This window comes from Rana temporaria, chromosome 1 (genome assembly GCF_905171775.1).
Source record: "Rana temporaria chromosome 1, aRanTem1.1, whole genome shotgun sequence".
Taxonomy (NCBI): domain Eukaryota; kingdom Metazoa; phylum Chordata; class Amphibia; order Anura; family Ranidae; genus Rana; species Rana temporaria.
The window spans coordinates 216,545,817-216,569,227 of NC_053489.1; the positions used below are offsets into that span (position 1 = coordinate 216,545,817).

Genomic DNA, 23,411 nt, shown 5'->3' on the forward strand with positions numbered 1-23,411 from the left:
TACGCCAGTCGGATCTTAGCACAATTCCGGCGTATCTTGTTTTCTGAATACAGAAAAAAGATACGCCGGAGCATCCTAGAAGTTACGCGGCGTGTCAATAGATACGCCAGCGTAACTTCTTTGTGGATCTGGCTCTTAATGTTTGTAATCATTCCTCATAGCTGTAATCTCCCTCCAGCCCTCTTACTAGCTTGGTTGTCCTTCTCTGGACTTTCTCCATTTTAAGCACTTCTGTCCTGAGGATTGGTGACCAGAACTGGACAGCATACTCAAGATGTGGCCCAACCAAAATTTTGTAAAGTGGTAGAATTATAGTTTTATTGCTTGACTAAATACCCTTTTAAGGTAGGTGCAATGGCATAACAATCTCCACCTCGTTTAATTAGAAAATGCCTTGTGTGTTCAGTGTAAAAAATACAAGCTATTCTGTAAATGGTGGTAGTACCCAGCAAGCGAACACCCCTGTAGTCAGTCTGCTGAGGGGAAGACACTTGACACAGGACCTGGAAGATCTTGGCAAACACTACAATACTGTCAGCTTCCACAACAGTTCCTCATGTATAAGATATGCATATTTACATTGGTCTAAACGGGACCAATGTAAGTATGCACATACCCTAGAAGTGTGTTTATTAGGATTATTGGATGTGGAAGAAGGGTCGGAGAATACTAGGATTATGCTATAAGAAACATTATTTATACCACGTAAACAAATAGTATTGAGATGGATGCAATTATTAGCTCCATCAATAAACTAATGGATTAGAGCAGTTAATCAGATATTACTGTATGAAAAGATCATGTATGAACATAGAGGGGTACCTAAAAGTATTAAAAAATATGGGATATGTGGTGTAACTCCTATATGACTCTAGACATAAAGGAAATGTAAAAGTAAATTATTAGAAGTAAATAGAAGACAAATGTAAACTAAAAGATAATAATGTTGAAACTGTATTAGGCTTGTAGTGAATGGTGTATGTAGGAGGAATTAGTATGGAATGATACGTACTGGAAATAATATGGACATGCTTTATTGCAAACTTATTTATTAAAAAGTTAAAAAAAAATGTTTTAAGTATGCACTTAAGGTCATGCCTGTTCAGGTTTAAGAGAAAAGTTCTACTTTTGAGAGATAATATATAGCCTTTTTTTTTTAAATACAGGCAGTCCCCTAATTACAAAAATCTGACTTACAAACTACTCCTACTTACAAATAGAGGGAGACAACAGGAAGTGAGACAAATCTACCCCTAGGAAGGGAAATTCACTCCTGTTATGCCGCATACACACGATCGGAATTTCCGATGAAAAAAGTCAGATGGACTTTTTTCATCGGAAATTCCGATCGAGTGTGGGCCCCATCTGACTTTTTTCCATCGGTGTTTAGAAATAGAAATAGACAGAAAGTGAGGTGAAATCTTTTGAAGAGGGGCACAGACAGCAAAACAAACGCTGCAGGGGTGATAACCCTTCCCTATGTTATCCAAAAAGCTTAAAAATCGTTTTTTGGGCTGGAGCTACACTTAAAAAAGTTAACTGTTCCGACTTACAAACAGATTCAACTTAAGAACAAACCTAAAGACCCAATCTTGTTTGTAACCCAGGGACCGCCTGTATCTCCACTGAAGCTGTATCACCAAGGCTTGTTTCCACAACAACCTAAATTTTTTAAAATCCAATTGTCACCGGTACAGAAAGTGAGGTGAAATCTTCTGAACAGGGGCACAGACAGCAAAACAAACATTACAGGAGTGATAACCCTTCCCTACGCTATCCAAAAAGCTTAAAAAATGTACCTGTTCTGACTTACAAACAGATTCAACTTAAAGCGGGGGTTCCACGATTTTTTTTTAATTTTTTTTTAACCTCTTGACCAACGCCCCATGTCTAAAAGACGTCCTGTTTTTAAAGATGAATATATCGGTAACGGCAGATATCCATCTCTTCAGTGGGTGGTGGTATACACGATAACGGCGGTCTCCGCGGCGGATTCGCCGCGAGATCGCCGTTATCGGTGGCGGGAGAGGGGCCTCCCGCCGCTCTCTCGTGCCCTCCGCCACTTACCGGAGCCGTCGGTAGCGGCGGGGGCGATCGGGACCGGGGTTGCGAGTGAAGGAAAAATCTCCTTCACCCGTCCCCATAGCTCTGCTGGGCGGAAGTGACGTCAAAACGTCAATCCCGCCCAGCATCTTAAAGAAACATTTTTTTTTTTTTTTTGCAGTCTAAATATGAGATCTGGGGTCTTTTTGACCCCAGATCTCATATTTAAGAGGACCTGTCATGCTTTTTTTCTATTACAAGGGATGTTTACATTCCTTGTAATAGGAATAAAAGTGATAATTTTTTTTATTTTTTATTTCAGTGTAAAAAATTATAAAACAAAATAAAAATAAATAATAAAACAAAATTTTTTTTTTTAAAGCGCCCCATCCCAACAAGCTCGCGCACAGAAGCGAACGCATACGCGAGTAGCGCCCGCATATGAAAACGGTGTTCAAACAACACAAGTGAGGTATCGCCGCGATCGTTAGAGCGAGAGCAATAATTCTAGCCCTAGACCTCCTCTGCAACTCAAAAAATGCAACCTGTAGAATTTTTTAAACGTCGCCTATCGAGATTTTTAAGGGTAAAAGTTTGACACCATGCCACGAGCGGGTGCAATTTTTAAGCGTGACATGTTGGGTATCATTTTACTCGACGTAACATTATCTTTCACAATATATAAAAAAATTGGGCAAAATTTATTGTTGTCTTATTTTTTAATTCAAAAAAGTGATTTTTTTCCAAAAAAAGTAATTTTTTTCCAAAAAAAGTGATTTGTTTCCAAAAAAAGTGATTTGTTTCCAAAAAAAGTGATTTGTTTCCAAAAAAAGTGATTTGTTTCCAAAAAAAGTGATTTTTTAAAAAAAAAGGTGCGCTTGTAAGACCGCTGCGCAAATACGGTGTGACAAAAAGTATTGCAATGACTGCCATTTTATTCTCTAGGGTGTTAGAAAAAAATATATATAATGTTTGGGGGTTTTAAGTAATTCTCTAGCAAAAAAAACTGTTTTAGTCTCGTAAACACCGAATCTGAAAAATTAGCCCGGTGGTAAAGAGGTTAATTATTCTGCCGCTCTTACCTTGTATAAACAGCAGCCCGTGCGTCCCACTCTTTTACCCGCCAGCATTCTGTTTTAGCCCAAAAGTATATTTTATATAATCCGGAGATGTAAGGTTTCATTTTTACTTTGGGCACTGTGAAGCCCAGCACAATCTACGCTCTATCCCGCGCATGTGCAGTGTTGACGGCGAGCCGCGCTGTCAACACTGCTCAGTTGCCATCGCAACGGCCGGCGTCATAATGACCCGCCCCGTTGTGCTGACACACAACTGAACTGATCGTTTCTCTCAGCGATAGCTCAGAACGAATTGAGCAGCTGATGAGAAACGAGTGAGTTTTTTACAGCCAAGCATCCCCAAGTCATGTGACATGCAAAATCACGCGAGATTTGCCATGCTGCAGTAAAAAGATTCTTCTCCTCTGCAGTGTCACGAGACCCTGCAGAGGAATCCCAGCAAACAATGCGGCGACGAAGGGACATGCCCACTCCCGCGGGATCCCAACCAGGAAGTGGCAGCTTACAAAGACAGAACCAAGGTATGCAATCGTTTAAAAAAAAAAATTAAAACGAATTGTGCAAAAACTGCAAAAAAAAAAGCTTATGTTATACATTAGGGTGAACCCCCCCTTTAAGAACAAACCTACAGACCCTATCTTGTTTGTAACCTGGGGACCATCTCTATTTAAAATATACTTGTTTTTGGGATATACTCACCTTATAAGATGACCCCCTTCCGACTCTCCTCATTGTGCCCATTGCCTACCTCTCTGTGCCCATTGCATACCTCACTGTGCCGATCTCCATATCTTATCCTTGTTATGCAGAGTCAGACTTTGGGCGTCCATTATTCAAAAGCCACACCTCCTCCTCGTCCTGTTCCATGATAGGCGGAACACTCAGTTTCCCAGCAGAGTCTGTGTTCAGTGTTCCGCCTATCACAGATGGGCGGAACACTGAACACAGGCTCTGCTGGGAAACTGAGTGCTCCGCCTATCACGGAACAGGACAAATAGGAGGCGCGGCTTTTGAACAATGGACGCCCGCAGTCTGACTCTGCATACAGGTACCGATTTTTGGGGGATATTTTTAAGGACAAAAGGTCGTCTTATAAGCCAGAAAATACGGTAATAAGTGATAAGTGTAAAACATGTTGATTTGACTGAAGTCCAGTGAGCCCATAACTTCCTGTTGACAGTGCCTATGCGGCACTGAACTGCCAATGTTTCTAGCCCTGCCCAGTTCTCTTTGTGTACTACAGAACACTACTAATGCAATGGAGATAAAAATAAGGGGAAGTGTTTTGTTATCCAATTCAGGAGTGAGCAGAAAAAACTGCTCTGCCAAATATTCCCCAATATATACAATACAGGTGAGTGTTGTTGGTGTAGGACAGACAGTGTCTTACTGGCAAGATTACCAGTTTAAAAAAAAATTGAAAGCCTGAAAAAGAAAAAAAATATGTTTTCACCACATCTGAGGACTGTTAAAATGCAACATACAGTACATACTTTTCTGCAGTGGTTAATACACAAAATCTTTATTTATATGTAAATATGTAAAAACAAGCATTTTAAAATTTGGAAAAATATTTTCAGAATTCATTTTGCAGTAATAGATAAATAATGTGCCTTATTTGTAAGCACACCTGTCACAGATAGAACAGACTAGACTGCAATAATAAATTATAGCTGAACTCAAATATGGTGTTATGAGGTCTACTATCTCCACTGCAAAGTGGACTGTTCTCGATAAATATTGGACTTCTTATAAAGAGAATAAACAAGTTCAAGGTAATACCTGACATAATACAGCTGAGAAAATGTGCACTTGGCAGCAATCTTTTCTTAGCGTTTGATGTCCCTGGAATCTGAAGGCCAGCCTTTCACTATTTAAGGAGCAAAGTTAGAAAGTGTTCTGAGTTCGTCACCATGATGCTCCGTATCCTTGCCGTTCTCCTGGCAGGTAAGTTACTCTACTTTAAAATTAACAAAATTTGCATTAGTATGCCATATGAGTACAATTTATTGCACGGTTACTATAAGCTGAATTTAATGGGCTTGAAAGAAATAAAACATAACGTATGATATATGTTAAAGTAAAGCATTGCTTAGCAGCATGCCTTTGGCGGAGATAACCAAGCATTTACTGTAGCCAGTTAACAGTCCTATTCTTGTTTTAGGGATGTTTTACACCTTTTGTTGGTTGCCTTGTATGCACTATGGGCCAGATTCAGGTAGGAGATACGACGGCGTATCTCCAGATACGCCGTCGTATCGCTGAGTGTGCGGCGTCGTATCTATGCGCCTGATTCTTAGAATCAGTTAGGCATAGATTTGACTAAGATACGCCCGGCGTAAGTCTCCTACGCCGTCGTATCTTAACTGCATATTTACGCTGGCCGCTAGGGGCGTGTACACTGATTTACGCCTAGAATATGTAAATCAGCTAGATACGCCTATTCGCGAACGTACGCCCGGCCGTCGCAGTACAGATGCGCCGTTTACGTAAGGCTTTTTCCGGCGTAAAGTTACCCCTGCTATATGAGGCACAGCCAATGTTAAGTATGGACGTCGGGCCAGCATTGAATTTTCCGTCGATTACGTTGTTTGCGTAAGTCGTTCGCGAATAGGGCTGTGCGTAATTTACGTTCACGTCGAAAGCATTGGCTTTTTGCGGGTTAATTTGGAGCATGCGCACTGGGACACTTTCACGGACGGCGCATGCGCCATTCGGAAAAAGCATCATTTACGCGGGGTCACAATAAATGTACATAAAACACGCCCACATCTTCAACGGCCTATTTAAGCTACGCCGTCGCAACTTACAGAGCAAGTGCTTTGTGAATACTGCACTTGTCTGTCAAAGTTGCGGAGGCGTAGTGTAAATAAGATACGCTACGCCCGCGCACAAATACGCGCTCCCTACCTGAATCTGGCCCAAAATTCTTAAAATTAATTCAGAGAGTATTTATGTCTTGGAACTGTGAAGGTATTTCTAAAACTGATCGAGATCTGAATCAAGAATAGTTACTACAGTAGTTTATGTCATAACCTTACCTAATGTGCCTTCACCCCCTAGGAAATCCTGATTCCCTTTGTATTAAAACTTATGCCAGCTTCATTTTATGCCCATAGGCATGCTGACCACCTAGAGCAGGCATGTCCAAAGTCCGGCCCGCGGGCCAATTGCGGCCCCCCTGGTGATTTAATATGGCCCCCCTGGGGATTTGGATATATACATTCAATGCAGCCTCACATGTGCCCTATGCCCTGGGGGGCCACAAAAGATATATACCGTATATTTTGAGGGGACAGGACGTGCGCTGTCAGATTACATGAAGAGAATCTCCTGTTTACTCAGGGGCGTCTGTAAAAGGAAGTCTCGTTTCCTGGGATGCCATTGGATGACTGTTCTGTTTATCATAGAAGGCGGGACTTTGTATTAAAGAGGCCACTGAGTAAATAAGAAATTCTCCTGTTTGTAATCTGACGGCACTTGTCCCGCCCCCTCCCTGTCCCCTCTGAGGCTGCAGATGGGCATCAATCAGGCTGTACTGATGGCATTGGTAAGGCTGCATTCTAGGCATTGGTGAGGCTGATTTTTATCTCAATGGTAAGCCTGTCCGTGTTATACGCCCAGTGCCGATCCTGACCTCCCTGGGGCCCCTAAGCAAAATGACATGGCACATTAAAATCAAGAAGCGGGGGGCCCTGACGACAGTGACATGTCACATAAAAGAAAGTTGAGAAGCGGGGGGAGGGGGTGTTCTGCTGTCGGAAATGACTCAGCCAGCGAGTTTAGAAACGGGGTGAGGGGGCAAAAATAACTTCTCACAAGGCGGGGCCTCTAGTAATTTGGGGTGCCCTTTGCAGCTTTGCGGGGCCCTAAGCGGCTTGCATAGTGAGCCTATAGGGAGGATCGGCCCTGTATACGCCGATAAATATGGTATATCCAAATAACACGCCCAAGCTCATCCTTAGTCCTGAACAGCGCTCTGGGATTCGTTGGGGCCACAAAAGAGATATATACAGTCAGGGCCGGACTTACCATTGGCCTTGACTGGGCTCAAGCCCAGGGGCCCCACCCAATAGGGGGCCCCCTTTAAAAAAAAAAAAAAAAAAATTTTTTTTTTTTTTTTTTTTTTTTTTTTAGGGGTCCAGGGGCCCGGAGGCCCCCTGGGCCCCGGACGGCAACCCCCCTTTTTTTTATTTATTTTTTGTAAAAAAATGTTTTTTTTTTATATATTTTTTATTTTTATATATATAATATATATATATGTATATATATATATATATATATATATATATATATATATATATATATATATATATATATATATATATATATATATATATTTGTTTTTTATTATTATTATTAAAGGGCCCAGGGGTCTCCAGGGCCCCGGACGGCAACCCCCCTTTTTTTTATTTATTTTTTGTAAAAAAATGTTTTTTTTTATATATTTTTTATTTTTATATATATAATATATATATATATATATATATATATATATATATATATATATATTTATTATTATTATTATTATTAAAGGGCCCAGGGGTCTCCAGGGCCCCCGGATGGCAACCCACCTTTTTTATTTTTTTATAAAAAAAATTACATTTTTTTTTATATATATATATATATTTTTTTTTATTAAAGGGCTCAGAGGTCCCCAGGGCCCCATGTGGCAACCCCCCCTTTTTTTATTTTTTTTATAAATGTTTATTTTTTTATTTTTGTTTATTTTTTTATTTTTTATTAAAAGGCCCAGAGGTTCCCAGGGGCCCAGAGGTCCCCAGGGCCCCCGGGTTTGGCAACCTCCCTTTTTTTAATGTATTTTTTATAAATGTTTTTTTTTTTATTATTAAAGGGCCCAGAGGTTTATTTTTTCTTTTTATTAAAAGGCCCAGAGGTCCCCAGGGCCCCGGGTGGCTACATATATTTATATATATTTGTTTTCTTCTTTATTTCTTCTTTTTTTTTGTAAAGGCCCCCCCGCTTCTCAATTTGCGGCAGCACCCCCACCCCCCCTAGGTTCTCTGCTTCAGGGGGCCCATGCCTTAAGCTGTGCAAGGGGCCCCAAAATTCCTGATGGCGGCCCTGCGCATACCTCCCATCACGCACGGAATCTGTGGGACCTTCCCGTAGTCCCGCAAAAGGGATTTTCCCGCACTGCAAGAGGAGGCAGCACGGAAGCAGGAGGAACCGGAGTGGTGTGTGGAGGACTGTGGCTGCTGAAGGGAAGAAAGCCGACAGCCGGGCTAATGACAGTCTGTGGCCCCGGCTGTTGGCACAGGTGAGAGGCACTCCCCCCCCCCCTCAACAACTGCAAAATACTTTAATGTGCTCCCCCCCGCTCAACAACTTCAATTCGCCCCCCCCCCCGCTCAACAACTTCGATCCCCCCCAATTCTCGGCTCCAGGGGGCCCCTTCAACACTCAAGCCCAGGGGCCCCCACCACCCTAAGTCCTGCCCTGTATACAGTATATCCAAATAACACACAGAGCTCATCTCTTCACCACACACCGCCACAGTCTTGTTGGACCGTGTATTAGTTGCTCGGATGAACACACTTAGACCGAATTTTAAGGGTTCAAATAATGTCAGGCAAAATGGTCGGCCCTCACGCATGTTTTTCACTTCCTCAAATCTGGCCCTCTTTGAAAAAAGTTTGGACACCCCTGACCTAGAGCTACTTGTCATCGGGCTTCAATTCCCATTCTGACTGTTAAGGCTACCTTTTTAAAGGCAAAGGGTTTCCTCCTTATGGTTCCTGCTAGAGTTTGAGAGCTCATGGATGAAAAGTATGGCCATAGTTATGGCCCTGTACATAAAACACTAACAGTGGCTACATCTGATTAGATTCAGCTGCGTTTTGGTTGACAATTTTCCATCCACATCCTTCGATTTTTCAATCAAGGGATGCCAGAAGGGACAGGGCCACCCACTGAATGAATTTTGTCTCGTTCCTCAGGAAATTCAACGAGTGTATAACCAGCTTCATTATTCTGCCAGAACCTGGGCTGATGGTCCAGCATATAGCCATAGCTTTACCCTGTAAGGTTAAAGCCACTTTTTTTTTTTAATTATTATTTTTATTGCATATTTTATAGACAAAAACAAAACACACACAACTTAAGTGTGGTGGTGTTACAGTACAATTCTGCATACGTGGGTGTAACAGTTGGAAAAACACATGGGAAACACTTGGGAAATGCCTCATTAGGTCCTTACATTACAAACCACTCCCAGATGTTGGCCAATATATTAGCAATCTATCAGTACAGAACCCCCATCCATTAGGTCATTTCAGGTTCAGCCAACCATGTACTCCAAACTTTATTGTACCTTTGTGGACAGCCTCTATTTACGTAAGTATCTTTATACAGAGGAAGGCTGTTATTCACCAAACGTTTCCACTGTACTAACGACGGGAAGTGGGTTTTTTCCACTGCATTGCAATATGGTGTAAACAAGTAATAAGCCAATCAGTGTGTGCTTAGCTCTGGTCGGTATAATGGTTTCTATGAGTCCCAGAAGGCACACTTCCATTGCCAATGGTGCGACTGATGCCAAGGTTAAAGCCACTTTGATCAGGCTCTGTAATCTGCCGCAGAAGTCCCTCAAAAAACACCCATGATGCCAAAGCACCTTCCAAAGAAGACTGCTTAAGGTAAAGGTGATACATTAGTCGTTATAGAGGTTGAACTCTATAATACTCTAATAAGTACTGTATGCTTGGTACAGCTCATGGTTTATCTGTGTTTTAAAATTATCTTGTTGGAATGATTTTTGCTTTATTTTTTAGTTTTGGATATAGGGAAGATAGAACCTGTGTGCACATTTGTGAGATTTCCCTAATTTCCTGTCCTGTCACAGGAACATAAAGTTGGGAAAATCCCTCCAACATACTGTAGATACAAATATTTTTTTAGTAGAGTAGAGAAGTTTTCGGACCATTAGCCCATTTTTTGCTATGCCCCCACCTAAGAATTCTCCCTTCATTTTCTGTCCTAAAACCCAGGTGTGACCAGGACAAGAAATGTCCAAATGGAAGCCCAAATATGTGTATGTCTTACCATTAGTACCAGTGAAAATGTATGGCTTAAGCCAGGGGTCTTCAAACTTTCTAAACAAAGGGCTAGTTTATTGTCCTTCAAACTTTAGGGGAGCCAGACTGTGGCCAGTGGGAGTAGAAAATGACATTGTGTCAGTGGGAGTGCACAGTTCCCCATCTTTAGTATTAGGAGGAGCAATAGTGCCCCATAGTACCCATCATTGGTGTCAGTGGGAGGAAAAGTGTCCCATTGTTGGTGTCAGTGAGGGGACTAATGCCCCATCATCTGTATCAGCAGGAGGAATAGAATCGGCAGAACTATAGCCGACTGTTGGGGACAGTGGGGGGAAATAATGCCACAAAGGCTGGATAAAAACAAGCAAAGGGCTACATCAGGCCCCTGGGCCGCACTTCAGAGAACACTGACTTAAAGGGACTGTAAAGCTTTGAGTTTTTTCACCATAATGCACCTATGCATTAAGGTGAAAAAATACCTTGCAGTGAGTGGCCCCCCGAGCCTCCGTTTTACTTACCCGAGCCCCGAATTTCCAAGGGCGCGATCCTGTGTCATTTTCCACCTGGCTGATCGTCTCTTCATTGGATAGATTAATAGCAGCACAGCTATTGGCTCCTGCTGCTTTCAATCAAATCCAATGATGTGGGGGGCAGGGCCGAGTCATACAATCGGCAGGTATGGACACCGATTATATGACACGGAGCGCGCCCGCAAGGTAACTCCCTCGGGAGAGAGATTCCCAGAGGGGGTTAGCTCTTGCAGGGAGGAGCCGCGAGAGCCGCCGTGGGACCCCAGAAGAGGACGATCGGGGCCACTCGGTGCAAAACGAACTGCACAGTGGAGGTAAGTATGACATGTTTGTTATTTAAAAAAAAAATGTGAACATTTAGTGTCACTTTAAGCTGAGCGAAAATGCTACAATAAAACATCTTGTATGCACAAAAAAATGCATTCCGCAGGAAACAAAATTCTATAGGATTAGGAATATCAAAACAAAATTAACAGCTGCTGACATACTGTTGTCCATTAGATGGCACTCCACTACAATACTCAGGGCTGTGTGTGATAAAAGAGCTATAGAATGCAACACAAATATTTTGTGAGATAATTGTGTTTATTGATGTATTTATTCATTTTTGTGTTTTAGTATCCTGTGCCTCTGCCTCGCCTTACAATCGGGCACTGTGGCAGTTTCACAGTTTGATAAAATGTGCCATCCCCAACAGTGCACCCCTTGCGGAATTTAACAACTATGGATGTTACTGCGGATTAGGAGGAGGTGGAACCCCCAAAGACACTTTAGACAGGTAAACACATGTAAAGTGACATGAAACTCTGGTTTAAAAAGTATTTACTCTTACGTCAAAAAAGATTTCTATTGTCCTCAACATCCATTAATTCCTTTTTTTTCTGCTGTGATCTGAATTCCTTATAGTGGGTCGCTACATTTGTTCTCCATGGTCCCACTGTATGTAGGAACATAACCTCTTGTTGCTCCCGAAATCGACTATGGGATGTGTAGTGTGCATAGAGCAGTGCATATGACTGCAACTAATGTACACTGCTTGTTTCAAATAAATAGAAATGAGTGGGAAGAGGAGTGATTTGGGAGCTTGCAGAGGATGATACAAAGAGGCAGAAAAACAGTAACAAACAATTTCAATCAAAAATAGATTACAGGAAGGACCATTAAGTATTGGATATTTATGGATTATTTTTGGAGAAAAATATATTGTTTAGCGCCCAGAGCCTATCTCAAGCCCATTTTTTTTTTAAAGTAGGATAGAGTTGGAAAATAATATACTTTCTGATTTTATTACAGTCAGGAATGAAGGGCTGAAAGTACAAAAATAAATATCTTTAAAAAGCAACCATAACACTTTGTTAGAATGGGCAAGGGTAAAGCCATGTACACACAGCCGGGATTCCCTGCGGTATAAAGTCCGCCGGGAATCCCGACAGGAAAACTGCGGACTGCAGGTTCTCTATTTTTCCCGCCGGGATTCCCGGCAGTTTTCCTGGCGAGGGAGCATACACACGCCCGTTTTTCACGGCAAAAAGTTCTCCCAGCAGTTTTCTTGCCGGGAAAACCGGTCGTGTGTTCGAGGCTTGAGAGCCTCGGTGAGGCTTTAAAGAACTCTGCATTCATTAAATATCATCTAAACATGAGTCCTGTGTATCTTTCCTTGAGTCTTGGGGTGCTTTGCAGGGTTGGCTTTAATATTAATTTGGACCCTGGGCAGACATTTTCTTGAACCCCTCCCCCATGGTAGGTAAGTAGCGGCCACAAATCTCTCTCACTAGACCCTAGCGACACAGCAGAAGTGATCCCTCCAAATAGGTGTCCGCTCACTCTGGGTTGCCCATGGTGACTCTGGTAGGCAGCAGCTGCGTTCCATCCGCACTCAGGTCACACTCTGTACCCTCTGGTAGTCCCACACATGCCAGTGAGCTTTCACTGGAACAAGCACTCTCTCTCATATGGCATCCCCAGCATGGTCTTCTCACAGACTCTGTCCTGGTAGCCAACTTGAAGAGAAAACTTTGCCCCAGTTCTCTTCTCCTTACTGCTGCATAGCTTGAGTGGGGGCTGCAATTCATCCTCCATTATTTTCTTTTACAAAAGTTTTATTAATAGACAATCCAACATATACAGACAGCAATGGAATGGTTACAGCTTATAGTAAACAGACATGAGGTCCAAAAATTTTTTTTTTTTGAAAAGCCTATGGCGTGTGAACACACCCAAAAACTCCACCCGGTGCAGAAAAAATGTGCACACACATAAAGAGTGTTCACAAAAACGTGCAATCGGGTGCAACATCAAGTGGTCCTCCTGTGAAGAAAGGACCCATAACCCTGATCCCCCGGGGCGTTAGGCTCCAGACGGGGACTGAGGTACTGTGGTCCGAGCAACCGAAGCCGACACGGACCCAACTTCCTCGGAGGGACTGCCGAAACAGAACCCTCCCAGTACTAGGTGGGCCTCCCCCGAAGGAAGACCCCCTGAGAGCAGGCGAACTAAGCCAGAAGGCCATGTCCACCCACTCCCAAGACGTTCAGGGCTGGCCCGAGGACCGGCACCCTACTGATCACACAGTGTCACAAAACGTGCACAAACAAAAAAGACAAAAAGTGACAAACATAGGCTATAAATAAAATAAAGTGGGGGAAGGGATAGTGGAGAGGAGAGTGAAAGAAGTGGTCATTGTGGTGAAACATGAGGTCAAAAAATGATTAACAAAAGAAAGCACAAATAATAATAATAAAAAAAAGAGAACATAGACAATAACCTTGCACAGGTCGCAAAGTAGGAATGTAAGGGAGAGTCCAAAAGCAGCCTTTCGGGGTATCCTGGAGGTCATAACGTGTCTACAGACCTAAATGACCAAATATTGAATCTGAGATATCTGAGCGAAGGCGTGCATAGTATAGTGTCACCCAGTTGGAGAGAGTAGAACAAAAAAAAAAAAGGGGGGAAAATGTAAAGATAACATAAAAAGCAATATTATCGATATAACCATCCGGACCAGGTCAATACCTGTTAGCCCGATATCCATATTAACTTAATGCACAAAGCATATTTAACAGAAAAGGAAAAGGAGAAAGAGAACAAAAGAAGGGAAGAGAAGAAACATGAAAGAAAGAGAAAAGGCCAAAAAGGAAAGAAAGAGGAGAGAGAAGGGTCCACGGGGAATGTGTCAGGGAAGCGTTAAATTGAAACGAGCGTACTATCGAAACGGGAGGGTTGAGAACATGTGATCCACGGTTGCCAAACTCAGAGAAATTTATCATGCGTATCCAAGAGAATGGCCGGTAATTTTTAATTTACCATAATATCGTTCATGCGGTTTTTGACAACCTCAAGGCTAGGCATGCTTTGGCAATCGTTAATTTAGTCGCAGCTAAATGATGTTGGGCCAGTTGCCTTTCCTGGCGAAGTAGTTCATCAATTGGCTTGCCTAGTAGGGCTTCATAGGGATCCCTTTTGAGGTCAATATGAAATAGATTGCGAAAAAGGGTATAGATTCTGACCCATAGCCTGCATGCCCTTGGACAAATATGTGCCATTGTCCCTTCTTGTGAACACCCCCGAAGGCACAGAGGAGAGCAAGTTGGGACAAACTGGGCCAATCAAGCCGCGTGTAGTACCACCTATACAATACTTTGAAGGCATTCTCCACGATAAGGACGTTTTGGGAACTCTTTGAAAGAGCTATGGTCATTATTTGCCAGTCCTCTGGGTCTAACTGCCTCCCTAGTTCCTTTTCCCATTGAAGCTGATGCATCCTGAACGGGGTTTTTTTTAGTTGAAATTATAGAAGAATATATCAGGGATATAATGCCCGGGGAGTGGGGTTTAGCCCTGCATAGGCTCTCAAAATAAGTCAAAGTATATGGAGTAGGGCGAGATTTAATAAATTGCTGAAGAAAATGTCTGATTGAAAAATATCTATAATGTTTTCGCAAAGGGATATTGTGAGAGGAGTGTAGATCATCAAAAGTTAGAATCCTGGTAGGAGCATCCTCCATTATTTTAGGAGGGAGGGAGAAGCGGCAGAACAGGCGGTGAGCTGGAATTATTGCAGACAGGCCCTGCCACTTCACAGGGTCCTGCTTGGTTCCTCTCTCTGTTTTATTAATCTGCCCCCCACCCCCACGTTGTTGAGAGGAGAAAGGGGGGGAAGAGTCCACACACCATCTACTCTCTGTGTACATCCCAGCAGTGGAAAAAAAGTGGACAGTAAGCAGGGTTTACACAGAGCCCACTCCTGTGGTTAATCTCTGTGCTGCTGACAGTAGGGAGGGGTGTTACACGGACAACCCGAAGCTCGCCTCTCCCCTTTTACAGCACAGCTGGCTGCATGCACAGTAAACTAGCGCAGAGAGTGGGCAGATGAGTCGAGGGGAAAGAGGATTGGCTGCCAGCTACACCAGGAAAACGTTTTGTGGGCAGCACAGGGTCAAGGGGCAGCTCCTTCAAGCCCCACAACAATGACTGGGCCCAGGGCAGCTGTGCCTTTTGCTCCACATTAAAGACGGCTCTGGTGCTTTGTGAACTTCTCCCAGATCTGTGCAGTAATCCAGTGTGACATTTTGCCTTTGTGTAGGAGCTTCCTATAAAAAAAGACCAATCACTTCTACTATCCCTCCTTATCCAGGGTGGCTTATCTCTGCCCCCTCCTGTAGTTTTCTACAGGCAGCCTGTAGTGGGTGGGCCTGCTGGGCTCCTCCTACAGTAAGGTGACCAGATTTTTAAAATGAAATCCGGGGACATATTTTTTCTTTACTAGTAATGGCAACAATCAGTGACTCTCTGCCCGTCGCCACCCGCCTCTAAAGTCTTACTCTTCGGGCCCCGGCTACTACTGGATGGTGAGTGGAGAAGATCACTCCGCCAGGGAAGGCAAGGAGATAGGCAGGTGGCTGGCCAGGATTTGAGCCAAGGCAGAATAACATGCGAGCGAAGATTAATGGGCATGCGCCCAAAACTGGAGAAATATTCCCTCCACTCTGACCAGAACATGATCATCAGAAAGGGGCACAGATAATGGTAAAAATACAACCCCCCTATGCTAGTAGGCATGGCGGAGCTGGGGGTGTGTAATTCTAATTTTTTTATTTTAATTATGCACTGACTGTCTTTGAAATTGCCCCAGGCCCCCATTAAATCCAATCTGGGGACAAAACCAGGGACAGACTTGGTTCGGGGACAGTGTCCTCAATCAGGGGACTGTCCCCTGAAACTGGGGATGTCTGGTCACCCTATCCTACAGCCCTGCTGTCCGCACAGACTATGTACATTGCATTGATGATGTTGCTGTTAGTTTTAAAAGGTAATATCAGAATTTGTAAAGGCATTTGGTGCACAGTAAGTGGATTTATATCCTTTGTAGCTTTTGAGGAATATATATAAATTAAAGTGATTGTTAAAGTAAAAAAAAAAACATGTCAAACTTACCTGATGGTTACCAAAACCATAGCACAGAGCAGCCATCATCCCCCTCCTCTGGGGTCCCTCGCTGGTGCTCCTGGTTCCTCCCCCATGCCAAGTTCCCCCATAGCAAGCTGCTCGCTATAGGGCCACTCATGCGGGCTCAATCCTTACCAGCTCTCTCCTCACTGGCTGTAATTGACAGTAGCAGGAGCCAATGGCTCCTGCTCTTGCCTCCAAGTCCAGTGAGGAGAGAGAGAGCGGGAAGAGGCTCTGTAAAAAAACAAAACTTCTGCCTTTACAACCACTTTAATGTTTTGGTGCCTGAAGCTCCGCTTAAAGCGGAGGTTCACCCTAAAAAAAAAAATTTTTTGTCTACCATGCCATCCAGCATACTAGCGTGAGCTACAGTATGCCTTTATTTTATTTTTTTAGCTGTACTCACAGTTTAATCCATTAGTTAAGTTTCAGACTCCCGTGGGGAGTAGGCGTTCCTATGAAGAGGGGAACATGATTGACGGCCGGCTATGGCACGTCACGCTTCCCGAAAATAGCCGAAATAGGACTTGGCTCTTCACGGCGCCTGCGCAGTCAGCTCCTAGTCTGTGCGCAGGCGCCGTATAGCGCCGTGAAGAGCCAAGTCCTACTCCGGCTATTTTCGGGAAGCGTGACGCGCCATAGCCGGTCGTCAATCATGTTCCCCTCTTCATAGGAACGCCTACTCCCCGCGGGGAGTCTGAAACAAAACTAATGGATTAAACTGTGAGTACAGCGCAAACAAATAAAAATAAAGGCATACTGTAGCTGATGGTAGTATGCTGGATGGCATGGTAGAAAGTTGTATTTTAGGGTGAACCTCCGCTTTAAATTGCTGCCAATGTTTTCCTGTCCTGGTGAACCCGGTTTGGTGTGTCTTCATTTCACATCTGCATTGTTTTCCCTGGCAGGACACAATGTTTCTGCTCTCTGAAACCTGTTTTTTCTCTTTAATCTGACCTTAAAGCATTTATTTTCATTTAAAAGCAGATAGGGAACACCAGACAGCTGTAGTTACAGATGTCTGTCCTGCGATGAAGTGCACCTAATCAATGCGTGTGTGCATAACTGCCATAAAGGTGCCCTTTTTTTTCACAGGAAGTCCAAACGGTGCACTTTAAAGCTTGTTCACACTATGTGCAATGACCTGGGTTTTTCTGCTCTCGGCAAACGCAGGTCACCTCTAGGGTACATTAAAAAAAATGTTTTCTTCATTGCCCATTACTGCTGCAGTGCTAATGTGATTTGCGGTGCAGTGCGGAAAAAAGCAGCATGACCAATTGAGAGTTGTGTGACTTGCAAGCAAAGTCAAATGCAGCTTTTTCTTATCAATCACTGCATCTTCAATTGGAACGTAGCCACATGTGATTTAATGAAAAACGCAAGGTTTTCAAAAATGACCATTGACATGGTCTCTACTGTAAAAGCATCAATCTAATCTGTACAGTGCTATGCAATTATCAGTATAACTCCCATAAACTTAAGTGAATTGTTTTGATGTTCACACAGATGCTGCCAAACCCATGACAACTGCTACTCACAAGCTAATGCTCTGTCAAGCTGTAGTGGTATTGCGAATAATCCATATACAAAAACCTACTCTTACACCTGCTCAGGAACATCTATCACTTGTACCTGTAAGTATGTAGGCTTGCTTATAGATAGATGAAATTGCCTATAGGTATAGACTTTTTGATGTCTGCTCTGCTGGGCTTACAACTCAGGGGTGCTCAGACTAGAGTTATTGAGGATTTAACCAGAACAAGTCTATTCTTTTAATTATCTGATTAGACATTTTTCCAGTATACTGTATCTTCTTTTATGTTTGTAGCGCAGACCTGGGACTGGTCTGGTTGTTTGATCCCAAGTTTCAGCCAGACACACGATAGTTCAGTCACTCTAGTCAATATTTAGGCCATAAATGTATTTTTGCAGTTTATTTGCTTAGGGGTAGGGTGAGCCTTAGGATTCTCCAAGAAAAACCTCTAAGGCCTCGTACACACGACCAAGTTTCTCGGCAAAAAACAGCAAGAAACTTGCTGGGAGATATTTTTTTGCCGAGGAAACCGGTCGTGTGTACATTTTCGTCGAGAAACTTGACGAGCCAAAAAGAGAGCAAGTTCTCTATTTCCTCGACGGGAATGGAGAAACTTGCCTTGTCGAGTTCCTCGACAGCCTAACAAGGAACTCGACGAGGAAAACGATGTGTTTCGCCCGTCTAGTTCCTTGGTCGTGTGTACGAGGCTTCACAAAATGACAACGAGGAACTGCTCCTTCAGGGTGAAAGCACCCTCTTTAAAGTCAAGGGTAAACTGGTTCCAAACAGACTCTTCAACAGAGTATAATCCTGGAAGTACTGTGAAAAGCTCTCCCAAATGAAGAAAAGGAGAATCTCCAAAGTCCAAAAAGGCTTGTATTCAATGTGCCCTGAATACTGTATTCCCTTATGCAGTATCAGACAGCATTTGTATTTATTTGCCTGTGTCCTGGCTCCTTAGATGAACTTTCTGCATGTGTTCAGGAGGCTAGATCAGAGGTCCTCAAGCCCAAGCAGCAGCTAGGACCCCAAAAAGGATTCTTGCATGTTGAAGCTGATCTCCAAGGGATGCCTCGCCCCTCAGGCTGGGTCCTACTCCTCCAGGAACAAGAGGAAGCTGTACTCAGCCCCAACCTATTTATACCCCTGTTAGCCCCCTGCTGGTCACTCACTCTCCTGACCAGAGGTTGACTGAAGAGGCATGAATATGCAGGTCTGGTTCTAAACTCACCCTCCCACTATATCACAGGTTTAAGTGGGATGCAGGAGAAAGTAACTGAGCCGCCACCAGCAGAACCTAGAACAGTCAATACTAAACAATTGCTGCTCTCTGGCTACAGAAAGGCCAAAAACTAAAATGTACTTAAAGCAGTAGTAAACCACCATAATAATAATTAAAAAAAATTAGGCCCCTCTGCAGGTTTAAGTCATAATGTACTAGTATGCACCTCATACTAGCACATCATGACAGACTTACCTGGACACAAAGCCCTCTAGCGCAGCGCTGTCATTGTCATGACTCCCTGGCGCTTCCATTATCACCTGGTCTTCCTTCCGGTTTGGTGGACTTCGGCTCTATGAATGGACTGGGCCACGATGATGTCACTCCCGCATGTGCGCACAGGAGCTCCAGTTCTGGCACAAAGCTCTTAAGGTACAGCCATCCCTTCAGAGCACATGCATCGGTGAGGTCACTGGCTGCATGCTGTGTGAATATCTCCTAAACAGTGCAAGTTTAGGAGATATTCACTGTACCTACAGGTAAGCTTTATTATAGGCTTACCTGTAGGTACAAATTAAAAAATAGTCTTTACTTCCACTTTAATAGTAGTAGCCTACAGGGGATCTACATGTTTAATTTGTTACAAATCATATTACTGAAAATGTAGCAGAAGTTATGAGACATAACTTAGCTTCATAGTAGCTGTCCAAATCTATACATTTCGCTACTCCTCAGCCACTGCAGGTATTTCACACTTCCAGATGTTTGAGGACCTGCTACTCATACTGCACCCTGTATTCCCTCTCATTGGCTCGTATGTCACTGGAGTATGTACAAGGCAATGACAGAAACCACAGGTATTCAACACAATGGCAAGTTAGTGGCACCTGCAATGACCGGGGAACAGCATCATTCTTTACCTCTGCACCTACGTTACAGTACAATAGGCTGTCAGAGATGCATTATCACCCCAAAACTAAATCCTATATTTATGGTTTGACGATGTTTGTTAACGTGTTATTGTCTCTTCACAGCTTCTAGTGATGCCTGCGCTCAGTTTATCTGCAATTGTGACAGGGTAGCTGCAAATTGCTTTGCCAAAGCTCCATACAACCCAGCCTACAAAGATCTGGACAAAAACAAAAACTGTTAATCTCTGTTAGTCATATATACTGATTTAAGAACTAATAAACAGTTATTAATAATACCAAAATGTCTATAGCATCTACTATGTGTGTTGTGGAAATTATTTTCTGACTTCTGTGTATTGATTCTAATTCCTCCTCCAGACTCATGGTATATGTATAAAGTCACTGACCCAGATTCACGTACAGCGGCGTATCTTTGTGCGGGCGTAACGTATCCTATTTACGTTACGCCTCCGCAACTTTTACAGGCAAGTGCCGTATTCTCAAACGAAAAATGCGGCGGCGTAGCGTAAATAGGCCGGCGTTAGCCCGCCTAATTCAAATGTGGTAGATGTGGGCGTGTGTTATGTTAATTTTATGTGACCCCACGTAAATTACGCTTTTTACGAACGGCGCATGCGCCGTCCGTGAAAGTATCCCAGTGCGTATGCTCCAAATTACCTGCAAGAAGCCAATGCTTTCGACGTGAACGAAAATGACGCCCAGCCCTATTCCCGAACGACTTGCGCAAACGACGTAAAAGTTTCAAAATTCGACGCGGGAACGACGTCCATACTTAACATTGGTACGCCGCATGTACGCCTCATATAGCAGGGGTAACTTTATGCTGGGAAAAGCCTAACGTAAACGGCGTATCTGTACTGCGTCGGCCGGGCGTACGTTCGTGAATTCGCGTATCTAGCTGATTTACATATTTCTAGGCGTAAATCAGCGTACACGCCCCTAGCAGCCAGCGTAAATATGCAGTTAAGATCCGACGGCGTAAGAGACTTACGCCGGTCGGATCTAATACAAATCTATGCGTAACTGATTCTAAGAATCAGGCGCATAGATACGACGGCTCAGACTCAGAGATACGACGGCGTATCTGGAGATACGCCGTCGTATCTCCTTTGAGAATCTGGGCCACTAACTGTAGGCCTATGATTGGGAAAGTCAAGGCCTCACTAGCAATGGAAAGCAGTCTCAGACAGAGCAACGAGTAAACTTTTCAGGACAAGGGCTAGCAGGCACCATTTTTATTTTCAGAAAGGATGACAGGTTCACTTTAATACAACACATTTTTCAGCTGGACCAAGAAAGAACAAGAGATACGGTACTTACCATCACCCATCTGAGTTAGGCTGTGTAAGTGTGTTCAGACAACAATATCTTGGAATTGCTTCGATTGCAACGATTGCAGAAAAAATCTTCCATTCTTATGCCCCGTACACACAATCGGAATTTCCGATGGAAAAAGTCCAACTGAATTCCAAGGAATTCCGTCGGAGTTTAGATAGAGAACATGATCTCTTTTACTCCGATGGAATTCCGATGTGATTTTGGTCAGACAAAGGTCCGACCGTGTGTACGGGGCTTCAGGTGTAGAAGCATTAATCTGGATAGGGAATTTTTACCTCCAAATACTTGGACCATATGCATCAGCAGAAAAAGGAAAGTGGTGGCTTTCCACATCACAAAGGATGTGTAGGCCATAGGGCCAAGCAGTAGCATGTGTCTGAGTCTGGCAAGTTTATAGTTTTGAGCACAGATTTGCCCAAAAAGGGTAACAAAGTCCAAAATCTTGGAAAATAATTCTCATGTCATGTACATCTGCATGTTTGGAGACAGCTCAGCAGAACAGTGCCACTGCAATTTACTTACCTTCTGCATTTCCCAGCTGCACATATTTAGCAATACATTTTTTTGGTTCCTCGTTGTTCTCTTTAGGCCAGTGCTTCTCAATTATTTTCTGTCATGCCCCCCCTATGAAGAAGAAAACATTTCGGGCCCCCCCCCCCCCCGCACGACTGTAAATAGTATCTTTTGTCTATAAAATTGTCTTACCATGACCCAGATGGATGTGTAGGCCTTCAGGTGAAGGGACATTCCGTCGGCCGTGGGTGAGAGGACGCTGTCAGTCCCTGTGCACCATGGGCAATCGAGTCGCGCGCTCCACTCAGGCTGTGCAGGACGTCTCACTGACGCTGAGCGGAGGAGCGGTGTCAGGACTCGCAGAGTGCTGGTGCGGGATTGGATGGAAGATTGGAGGCTTGGCCCATGTGGAACAAGATGGGCGGAGTGCCGAGTTGGTAGGCTGGAGCGATAACTCAGAGGATCAGAGCATCTGTGTGGTGAGCGGTGCGGAGGTGCTGCACGGGCTGGAAACGGGGGATAATTGCTGCTACGGGTCTGTTCTCCTCGAAAGGGTCACGTGGTCCTCCGCGTCGGGCTGCTACTGGGGCTGCGCTGGGACAATCTCAAGTGATCGCGCCGCGCTGCTCCCTCTCTCTGCAGTATGCAGTATTTGCCAGGTCAAACGAGCCCCCCAGGGGGGCGCGCCCCAGTATTTGAGAAGCACTGCTTTAGGCTCTAGGAGATATGAGAAGAAACCCTATGTAAACTTCAAGTCACGACTTGCGGCTTACACAGTACTAAGGACTCAATGAATGGAATTTGCTAAAAATGCAGCAGACATAATCTGGAGAAGCTGTGCATAGTAACCAACAAGCATCTATTTTCAGCTTGTTCAGTTAAGCTTTGAAAATTAAAACTAGAAGCTGATTGGTTGCCATAAACAACAGCTCTAGATTCTGTGGGGGTTATTTACAAAAGGCAAAGTCACTTTGCACTACAAGTGCAAAGTGCACTTGAAATTGCACTGAAAGTGCATTTGGAAGTGCAGATGCTGTAAATCTGAGGGGTAGTTCTGAAATGAGGGGAAGCTCTGCTGATTTTATCATCCAATCACGTGCAAGCTAAAATGCTGTTTTTTCTTTTCCTTGCATGTCCCTCTCAGATTTACAGCGACTGCACTTCCAAGTGCACTTTCAGTGCAATTTCAAGTGTGCTTTGCACTTGTAGTGCAAAGTGGATTTGCCTTTTGTAAATAACCCCCTGTGTGTTCCAGTCTTAGTAAATTCCCCTCTTTCTCACCACATGTGAAAGAACTGGGTGCCTGAGTGTTCAATCCCCAAGCAACAGTTCTCCACATTAGAGGAAGAGTAGTAAAGCTGGCCATATACCAGTAGACCCTTAATACCCAACACCCTATACCCTTACAGTGGAATTCAATGTAAAACCTATTTGCCCTTAAAACCCTTCCCCTTCCTAACACCTATTCTGACTAACCTGTGTAAGAAAGATCTGTACACTTACCTATTCTCAGACCACTCCAGTCTAGTCACGTGACCTGCCCTGTGTTAGCTAGCATGGCTGCAGAGGATAGGTGAGAGCGTTACCACAACAGTTGGTAATGCCTGGGAGAGTGACCACACCCATAGGCTTTAATGGCCCGCCAGCCATCAGTGTTCCCTCCTCTGCCCTGCAGCCGCTGTTGGCTGACAGGGAGGGGGAGGGGGGGGGTTGAACT

General features: G+C 43.8%; 1 protein-coding gene across 1 annotated transcript; it reads left to right on the forward strand.

Annotated features, from left to right (window-relative positions):
• Positions 1-4,960: 4,960 nt before the first annotated feature.
• PLA2G1B (phospholipase A2 group IB) lies at positions 4,961-20,124 on the forward strand. Its single transcript, XM_040350341.1, has 4 exons — positions 4,961-5,069; positions 11,329-11,488; positions 17,662-17,789; positions 19,946-20,124. Exons 1-4 carry the CDS (start codon positions 5,036-5,038, stop codon positions 20,062-20,064), a joined length of 441 nt encoding a protein of 146 aa, XP_040206275.1. The 5' UTR covers positions 4,961-5,035; the 3' UTR covers positions 20,065-20,124.
• Positions 20,125-23,411: the final 3,287 nt, after the last annotated feature.

Coding starts and splice junctions, on each gene's coding strand:
- PLA2G1B (XM_040350341.1), top strand. CDS start 5,036: ATGATGCTCCGTATCCTTGCCGTTCTCCTGGCAG. Junction 11,489..17,661: donor CCCAAAGACACTTTAGACAG/GTAAACACATGT, acceptor ATGTTCACACAG/ATGCTGCCAAACCCATGACA. Junction 17,790..19,945: donor AACATCTATCACTTGTACCT/GTAAGTATGTAG, acceptor GTCTCTTCACAG/CTTCTAGTGATGCCTGCGCT.